Source organism: Rutidosis leptorrhynchoides, chromosome 6 (genome assembly GCF_046630445.1).
Source record: "Rutidosis leptorrhynchoides isolate AG116_Rl617_1_P2 chromosome 6, CSIRO_AGI_Rlap_v1, whole genome shotgun sequence".
NCBI classification, from domain to species: Eukaryota; Viridiplantae; Streptophyta; class Magnoliopsida; order Asterales; family Asteraceae; genus Rutidosis; species Rutidosis leptorrhynchoides.
In genome coordinates this window covers 172,935,867-172,946,090 of record NC_092338.1, presented here as the reverse complement: position 1 = coordinate 172,946,090, position 10,224 = coordinate 172,935,867, and the positions used below count along the sequence as shown (strand labels likewise).

The following is a 10,224-nucleotide window of genomic DNA, read 5'->3' as shown; positions in this document are numbered from 1 at the left end:
TCTTCCTGCTCAAAAGTTGCGGCCGTAAGGCCATAAATTGCGGCCGTAAGTTTTGGTTTTCAGGCCCTTTTTCGTTTTATGACTAGATTAAACAAACGTAGCTAAAGTCAAACACAATAAAGATTGAATACGCACCTTTGGACTTCGTACGTCGACCAAAACAACATGCCAAAGGAAAAACGGGGTGTTACAACATGCCACGAAACTTGATTTGGAAGACCCTTAAGGGCAGAAGTATCTCGAGTAGGTATATTAATGTTATTAGAGATATGTATGAAGGGGCGAAGTCTTGTGTTCGAACACCGGTGGGAAATACTGAAGTTTTCCCAATAGAAGTAGGCCTGCACCAGGGATCGGCCCTTAGCCCTTTCCTTTTCGCTTTGATCATTGATGAACTTTCTCGAGGGATACAAGAATGCATCCCTTGGTGCCTGATTTTTGCCGATGATATTGTGCTCGTTTCGGATTCTAAGGAGGAGCTTAATAGAAGGCTGGAGCAATGGAGGGTGGCCTTAGAAAGTAACGGTCTATACATTAGTAGACAAAAGACAGAATATCTTAGTTGCGATTTTGATAGGAATGTTGATGAACAAAGTGATGGAGTGAACATCTGTATTGGAGACCAGATCTTGCATCCACAAACTTCGTTTAGATACCTGGGCTCGGTGCTACACAAATCGGGGAGGATAGATGAAGACGTGTCGCACCGAATTAAGGTAGGGTGGGTGAAGTGGAGAGCAGCGACTGGAGTCTTATGCGACAAGAAGATCCCCCTTAAGCTGAAAGGGAAATTCTTCAAGGTGGCAATTAGACCTGCCATGTTATACGGATCAGAGTGTTGGCCTATGACGAAAGCACAAGAGAGGAGGATGGAGGTGGCAGAGATGAGGATGCTTAGGTGGACATGTGGTAAAACCATGTTAGATATGATTCCTAATAGTGTTTTTAGGGAGAACCTGAAAGTTAGAAGCATCATCGACAAGCTTAGAGAAGAACGACTTCGATGGTTTGGGCATGTGAGAAGACGACCTCCTACTGCCCCTGTTAGGAGGGTCGAGACACTTACGGTTGACGGCGTAAGAAGAAGGGGTAGACCTACGCGTAGGTGGGAAGATAGGATAAAGCTAGACTTGAAGGAGCTCTTATTGACCGAGGACATGACCTCTGATAGGGTTGCGTGGAGGACTAGAATTAGAATAGACGAGTAGGTTTTTTGGTTTTGTTTGTGTGTTTGTGGTTTTGTGGGTCTGTGTGGGTATCTTCTTTCACTCTGCTCTTTGCTCTTTGCTGGGTTTTTTTTTTTTTTTTTTTTTTTTTTTTTTTTTTTTTTTTTTTTTTTTTTTTTTCTAGACCCATGCATCGATGGTGTAAGTTTGGACATGTGGGTTTCTATGTGTATGTATGGATGTTCGTGTTTGTATGTATGTATTTAACTTTGTTCGCAAGTTTATGTTTGGTTGTTTGTATGTTCGCTTGTTTTGCTTTTCTGCTTGTCTTTGATTGTATTTATGTATTTATGTATGTTTGTATTTATGTATGGTTGTATGTTTATATGTATGTATAGTTATATGTTTGGTTGTATGTATATTCGTATGTTTGTATGTATATCCGTATGTTGGTATGTATATTCGTATGTTTGTATGTTTTATATCTATGTATGCGTATGTTGGTTTTCCCGTATGTATGCTTGTTGGGTAGATACTGTTTTATGTATGTTTGTATGTTAATTCTTATAGAATGGCTTGCTATGTTGTGTTTTTATCTGTATGTGGACATATATGTTTATTTCTCACTTAATGCAGCTTTACTTTATTCGTCCTGTGCTCCGCAGTACACTCTAAGGTACGTTTTTCTTTTTTCTTTTTTACGGCGCTGTTTCGGGAGCCATCAGCAAGCGTCTAATTATTGGCGACTTGACTGTCGCTTAGAGCCTAAATCGAATTCCAGGCAACATTTTAAAACCCATGGAAATTCGTTCCACCATTTTCATGGCGTTGGCATTTTTTTTTTTTTTTTTTTTTTTTTTTTTTTTTTTTTTTTTTTTTTTGGCCGGAGGTCCGTTGCAAGCAATCTCTTTATCCGTCGAACATAGAGAGGGAGGACTTTCCCTACCCTTGTGAGTGTTTCACTCGGGGTGGTGAAATGACTTCTCTTTGTCCTAGGGTAGAGGTAGGATTGTCTACGTCTCACCTCCCCCATACCCTACAAGTGTGGGATTGGGTATTGTTGTTGTGTTGTTGTTGTATATATATATATATATATATATATATATACATACATATATATTCATATCCATTTATATATTCGTTTGTGAATCGTCGAGCATAGTCAAAAGGGTAATTGAATATATGAACATAGTTCCAAAATTTTTGAGACTCAACATTACAGACTTTGCTTATCGTGTTGGAATCATATAAAGATTAAGTTTAATTTTGGTCAAAAATTTTCGGGTCGTCACAAGTTTAAATACGGGTGCGTGAATTACCTAAACGAAATATTTCAAAAACGTAAATTAACGGGTGAGGTTATAATTAAATAACGGACTTTAAATAAAATAAACGAAAAGTAAACAGAAAAAGGCGGGTCATTACATTACCTACTCCTTAAAAGAAATTTCGTCCCGAAATTTAAGTAGATGTAGTGGTCGTTGTTTCTTCCTCGGGATCTTGCGTTGCCAACTCTACGAATAAGTGAGGATACTTTCTTTGCATTTGATCTTGTCTTTCCCAAGTAAACTCGGGTCCCCTTTTGGCATTCCAACGAACTTTGACAATCGAGATTTTGCTTTGTTTTAGCTTTTTGACGGAGTGGTCTACAATTTCAACCGGTTCTTCCACAAAATGAAGTTTGTCATCAATAGTAAGCTCCTCGAGAGGGATAACAAGTTCGGGTTCGGCAAAACACTTCTTCAAATTTGATACATGGAAAGTAGGATGAACGGAGCTCAATTGAGGCGGAAGATCTAATTGGTAAGCAACGGTTCCAATACGTTCCAAGATTTCTAAAGGACCAATGTATCGCGGATTTAGTTTCCCACGTTTCCCAAAACGGATTACACCTTTCCAAGGTGCGACTTTTAACATTACACGATCACCCACTTGGAACTCGAGATCCTTATGTCTAATGTCGGTATAGCTCTTTTGACGACTACGGGCCGTCCGAAGCCTATCTCGGATTTGAATGATCTTCTCAGTTGTTTCATGAATGAGTTCGGGTCCGGTGATTTGTTTGTCGCCTACTTCGTCCCAACAAAGAGGTGAACGACATTTTCAACCATATAATGCTTCGAATGGTGCGGCGTTAATACTCGTGTGATAACTATTGTTGTAGGAGAATTCGGCGAGAGGCAAGTGCTTGTCCCAAGCTTTTTCGAAATCGATAACGCAAGCTCGTAGCATGTCTTTCAAGGTTTGAATTGTGCGTTCACTTTTTTCGTCGGTTTGCGGATGGTATGAGGTGCTCATGTCTAATCGTGTTCCTAACGCTTCTTGTAAAGTACGCCAAAATCTAGAAACAAAACTGCCATCTCGGTCGGAAATAATCGATAATGATACACCGTGACGGGTTATGATCTCTTTAATGTAAAGTTGTGCAAGTTTCTCCATTTTGTCGGTTTCCTTCATGGCAAGGAAGTGGGCGGATTTGGTGAGACGGTCTACAATAACCCAAATAGTATCATAACCGCTCGCCGTTCTTGGTAGTTTTATGATAAAATCCATCGTTATTCTTTCCCACTTCCATTGTGGGATTTCGGGTTGTTGAAGTAGCCCGGACGGCCTTTGATGTTCGGCTTTGACTTTGGAGCAAGTTAGGCACTTTCCAACATAAGTAGCAACGTCCCTTTTAATGTTCGGCCACTAATATTGTTCCTTGAGGTCGTGGTACATCTTATTGGCACTGGGGTGAATCAAATACCTTGACTTATGGGCTTCGTCTATAATAAGGCTTCGAAAGTCCCCATAACTAGGCACCCAAATTATCCCGGCGAAATATCGGAGTCCGGTCTCCTTAACTTCGAATCGTAAGGCGAGGACGTTCAAGCGTTCGAGAGATATGTTTTCATCCTTGAGAGCCTCGTCTTGGACTACGCGAATTTGGTTATTGAGATTGGTGTGGATGGTGATGTTTAAAGCTCCAACACGAAGAGGCACCGCTCTTTCTTTTCGACTTAAGGCATCGGCTACTACATTTGCCTTTCCCGGATGGTAACGAAGCTCACAATCGTAATCGTTCAAAGTTTCAATCCACCGTCGTTGTCTCATGTTTAGTTGTTTTTTTATCGAAGATGTGTTGGAGGCTTTTGTAATCGGTAAAGATGGTACTTTTGGTCCCATAAAGATAGTGTCTCCACATTTTGAGTGCAAAGACAACGGCTTCGAGTTCGAGATCATGTGTCGTGTAGTTCCTTTCGTGGATTTTCAATTTTCGGGAGGCATAAGCAATAACCTTCTTTTGTTGCATCAATACGCACCCAAAACCATGTTTCGAGGCATCGCAATATACAACAAAATCATCATTGCCTTCGGGAAGCGACAAGATAGGGGCGGTGGTTAACTTTTTCTTCAAGATTTGAAACGCGGATTCTTGCTCGGTTGACCAAATGAAATTCCTTCCCTTGTGAGTTAACGCGGTTAGAGGACGTGCAACCAAAGAGAAATTTTCGATGAATCTACGATAGTACCCGGTGAGGCCTAAGAATTGACGAATGTGAGTAGGAGTCGTAGGGGTTTCCCATTTACTAATGGCTTCAATTTTTGCGGGATCGACCTTAATGCCTTGATCGCTTACGACATGCCCAAGAAATTGAACTTCCTTCAACCAAAATTCACACTTGGAGAATTTGGCATAGAGTCATTCTTGTCTCAATAGTTCAAGCACGAGTCGGAGGTGTTGTTCGTGTTCTTCTTCGCTCTTAGAGTAGACCAAGATATCATCGATGAAAACAATGACGAACTTGACGAGATACGGTTTGCACACGCGGTTCATAAGGTCTATGAACACCTCCGGTGCATTAGTTAGACCAAATGGCATTACAAGAAATTCGTAACTACCATAGCGAGTTCGGAAAGAGGTTTTGGAGACATCTTCCCCCCTTAACCCTTAGTTGATGATAACCCGAGCGGAGATCGATTTTTGAATATACACAAGATCCTTGTAGTTGATCAAAGAGATCGTCGATGCGCGGAAGAGGATACCGGTTTTTAACCGTCAATTTGTTTAGTTCACGATAATCGATACACATTCGTAGGGATCCATCTTTCTTCTTAACGAATAAAATCGGAGCACCCCATGGTGAATGGCTAAGTTGGATAAAACCACGGTCAAGTATTTCTTGGATTTGACTTTGCAATTCTTACATTTTGGATGGAGTAAGTCTCTACGGTGCACGTGCTACGGGTGCGTCTCCTGGAATAAGATCGATTTGGAATTCTACCGGTCGATGAGGTGGAAGACCCGGCAATTCATCGGGAAATACATCGGAAAAGTCACTAACAATTGGCACATCATCGATATGCTTATCATCGGTCTCGACTTTCTTAACGTGGGCTAGAATCGCAAAACAACCTTTACGAAGGTATTTTTCAACTTTAAGGCACGAGACGAGGTTGAGTCCGGTGCAACTCTTATCACCATAGACAATCAAGGGTTCACCATTCTCGATAGGAATTTGAATTGCTTTGAGATCACAAAGGATGTGATATTTCATTTTGGCTAACCAATCCATACCAATTATTACATCGAAGCTCCCTAGTTCTATAGGTATCAAGTCAATTTCAAACTCTTTACCCATTAAGTTTAACGAACACCCCCGATAAAATTTGTCGGCACTCAATAGTTTCCCGTTGGCCACTTCAATGGTGTAAGTAATATATAGTGGGAGTGGTGGAGTGCTAAAAGAATGAGTCAAATTCTTGGTTACAAAACTCTTATCGGCACCTGAATCGAATAAGCAAGAGGCATAAGAATTGTTGTGAAAAAACGTACCCGTGACTAGTTCATTGTCATCTCGGGCTTCCTCGGTGTTGATGTTGAAAGCTCGGCCGCGTGCATTGGGGTTAGCTTTCTTCTTTAGGCATGCATTTCTATAATGATCCGGTTGGCCACATTCAAAACAAACACCCGGTTTTGGTGCATTGGTCCCCTTTTGAGCGACGGGAGCGGTATTTCTACAATCGTTGGCCACATGGCCACTTCTCTGACATTTGTTGCAAAATGGCTTGCCACATTCACCATAATGATGTTTGTGGCACTTGTTGCAAAATGGTTTATTCCCGACATAACTTTTCTTGTCGTCGGAGGTGAAAGGCTTCTTGGCGGGGTTGTTGTTGTAGTTGCTTGATTTGGGGGTTTCCCATTTTCTTTTGTTTCCACCCGACTTATCCTCGGCTTTGGGTACCGACACTTCAATTTCGTCCACCGTTTCTATCAATTGGCGAGCCATCTTTAAAGCTTCTTGTAGGTTAGCGGGTTTGGATGACATTACCCCGTGTTTGATGCTCTTAGGGAGGCCATCCATGTAAAGTTCAACCCGTAGAGGCTCGGGATTTACAAGGTTTGGACACATTAGAGCTAGCTTGGCAAACCGTTGATTATAAGCGTTGAGGTTGTTTCTGACCGCTTTCAAACTTCTTAGCTCGCTTTCAAGCCTTCGGGTCTCTTCGCGTGAAAAGTATTCGGTGATCATCTTTTCTTTTAAATCGGACCAAGAGAGAGCGTGGGCTTCATCGGTACCCACCGATTGTACATACGTATTCCACCATGTGAGAGCGATACCGGTGAAAGTGTGGGTGGAATATTTGACCTTGTCTTGGTCCCGACAACTGCTTATGCTAAAAACGGATTTCGTTTGCTCAAACCATCGAGTAAGAGCAACCGGTCCTCCGGTCCCATCGAAAGTGTGAGGTTTGCTCCCCATGAAAGCTTTGTAGGAGCATCCCTCGTTTGAATTATCGGCTCCATTGTTGTTGTTGTGGTGGTTGTTATTGTTGTTGGAAGAGTGATCGGCCATGACCGCATCTACGGCGGTGGCTATCACTCATTGAAGAGCTTTTTCGGGAGTTTCATTGTGTGGAACTCGGCGAGGAGGCATTGTTCCTTCAAGACACAAGAATATCGTTGATTAGTATTCTCAATAATACTAATCGTGATATAGAACAAAGATAGATAGAAAATTTTCCTTGACCCGCCCTAAATTCTTTATGACATAATTTCGGAACGTCCATATGAGTCATCGTAATATAATCCCGGCAATTATATTGAAATGTCCCGTTCATATTGATTATAAATGTTCCATATTAATTGATTTCGTCGCGAGGTTTTGACCTCTATATGCAGTAATGTTGGAGTTAGCTATACAGGGTTGAGGTTGATTCCAAAAATATATATACGTTGAGTTGTGATCTAGCATGAGACGTGTATACACTGGGTCGTGGATTGATTCAAGATAATATATATCGATTTATTTCTGTACATCTAACTATGGACAACTAGTTGTAGGTTACTAACGAGGACAGCTGACTTAATAAACTTAAAACATCAAAATGTATTAAAAATGTTGTAAATATATTTTGAACATACTTTGATATATATGTACATATTTGTTATAGGTTCGTGAATCGACCAGTGGCTAAGTCTTACTTCCCGACGAAGTAAAAATCTGCGAAAGTGAGTTATAGTCCCACTTTTAAAATCTAATATTTTGAGATGAGAATACATGCAGTTTTATAAATGTTTTACGAAATAAACACAAGTAAATGAAACTACATTATATGGGTGAATGATCGAAGCCGAATATGCCCCTTTTGCTTGGTAGCCTAAGAATTAGTAAACCGATCTACTAATTGACGCGAATCCTAAAGATAGATCTATTGGGCCTAACGAACCCCATCCAAAGTACCGGATGCTTTAGTACTTCGAATTTGTTTTTATCATGTCCGAAGGATTTCCCGGAATGATAGGGGATATTCTTATATGCATCTTGTTAATGTCGGTTACCAGGTGTTCACCATATGAATGATTTTTATCTCTATGTATGAGATGTATTGAAATATGAAATCCTGTGGTCTATTATTATGATTTGATACTATATAGGTTAAACCTATAACTCACCAACATTTTTTGTTGACGTTTTAAGCATGTTTATTCTCAGGTGATTATTAAGAGCTTCCGCTGTTGCATACTAAAATAAGGACAAGATTTGGAGTCCATGCTTGTATGATATTATGTAAAAACTGCATTCAAGAAACTTATTTTTGATGTAATATATTCTTATTGTAAACCATTATGTAATGGTCGTGTGTAAACGGTATATTTTAGATTATCATTATTTGATAATCTACGTAATGCTTTTTAAACCTTTATAGATAAAATAAAGGTTGTGATTATTTTAAAAATGAATGCAGTCTTTGAAAAACGTCTCATATAGAGGTCAAAACCTCGCAACGAGATCAATTAATATGGAACGTTTATAATCAATATGAACGGGACATTTCATATATTACCCTAATTCATATGTGCATTCGACATTACCTCATAAGGTCAAGATGGCATGTCAGTCAAATTAAACAACGTGCATTCAAGATCATAAATGCACATTGATGATTCGGGAATTAAATACACACATATAATACGCCAATGTGCTCTGATACCATCTGTAGTGACCCGACAAAATCGTCATTGACGGCGCCATCTACTTAGATCCCGTTACATGGTCATAAGTCTTTAAAACAACGTGAGATTAAGATGAAATAGGTGTTAGATACGAATAGAAGAGTTTAAGTATAAATGCACAAGTAGTCAAGCAAGTCCTACTTGAAGTCTATATGTCGGTTGTAGTCTAGACTCACCAATGTACCCTACGACTCAGGATTCACACTAATGAACTCTAAATCCCTACAACCAATGCTCTGATACCAACTGTAGCGACCCGACAAAATCGTCATTGACGGCACCGTCTACTTAGGTCCCGTTACGTGGTCATAAGTCTTTAAAACAATGTTTGACCAAAATATGTTGCATTCATTTCAAATGTAAAGATGTTTCAAAGTTTACAAAGTAGTAGAACGACTAAACATGTTACAACATTTTAAGTACAATTGAAACCTATGCGACACAATTTAAGTGAAGTCAAAAGACGCTCCATGTATGCATGTATACTCGACATCCAAGCAAGTATCAAAATAATGTGCGCAAGCATGTATCATCTAGCGTTCAAGGACCTGAGAAAACATATAGAAAACTGTCAACGAAAAACGTTGGTGAAATCATAGGGTATTAGTAAATGTTGTTTTTGAACCACAAGATTTATTATAGTTGATTATCCAAATCGTTTGCATTCCAAAGATGTTATACGTTTGTGGAGCACCCAATTATCAAGACTTAACTGTTTTGTACCCTGTTACGTAGTGTTAGAACAAACACTATACTCGAAAATATATTTCATCCGCTAACGGTAGCGAACCGTCCGAATGAGGGCTCGTCAAGCCCATGTGATCACATAACATAAGTTCACGTTTACACCCTGCAAGTGTAACTAATGATAATTGAATTGAGGCTTTTCATTCTAACTCTCACGTGGAATGTTTGTTTTCGTACTTATGTTCAAAGTATAAAGTATGATACGTATATGTTTCTCATCCCATAGTTTAAAGAGTAAAAGTTGTTGAAAAGGTGGGACTATGATCTCACCTTGATTGCACGAATGTAATTGTACTTCACAAGTAAACGTGGGCAAGAACGTATGCTAGTGTTGACCTAAACAATAGGTTTTATCAATATCGGTAAAACATGAAGTCGGTCAAAGTTGTTCAATTAGTCCTATGGCTCGTTACGACTCGATTAATATAGCATGTGAGTCAAATTGTCAAGTTTCATGCAAGATACAAGTATAAAAGCATGTTAGAACGATTGCGTAAGTATTCGGTTAAGTTTGAATAAAAGTCAACTTTGGTCAAGTCAAAGTCAACGAAAAAGTCAACACGTTCGGGTCAGGTCTCGAACAATTTTTCTGAGTTATATAATCATATATGAGCATGCTAGAACAAGTTACGTATTAATTGGAGGTGCGTAGCATAGTTAGAATTAAATGATAAATGACCAAGTTATTCAGAATTCTGCAGTTCATTTGGACGGCGTCCAAAATGGCTGGACGACGTCCAGCAATGAAGGACTGGATGGCGTCCAAAGATTGGGACGACGTCTAAATTGGTATACAGGTTCTGCTTT

The 10,224-nt window shown here is 39.7% G+C and overlaps 1 protein-coding gene across 1 annotated transcript; it reads left to right on the top strand.

The window, feature by feature from the left end:
- The first annotated feature begins 269 nt into the window (after positions 1 to 269).
- LOC139854261 (uncharacterized) lies at positions 270 to 1,371 on the top strand. The gene is made up of 2 exons (XM_071843575.1): positions 270 to 716; positions 1,351 to 1,371. Exons 1-2 carry the CDS (start codon positions 270 to 272, stop codon positions 1,369 to 1,371), a joined length of 468 nt encoding a protein of 155 aa, XP_071699676.1.
- Positions 1,372 to 10,224: the final 8,853 nt, after the last annotated feature.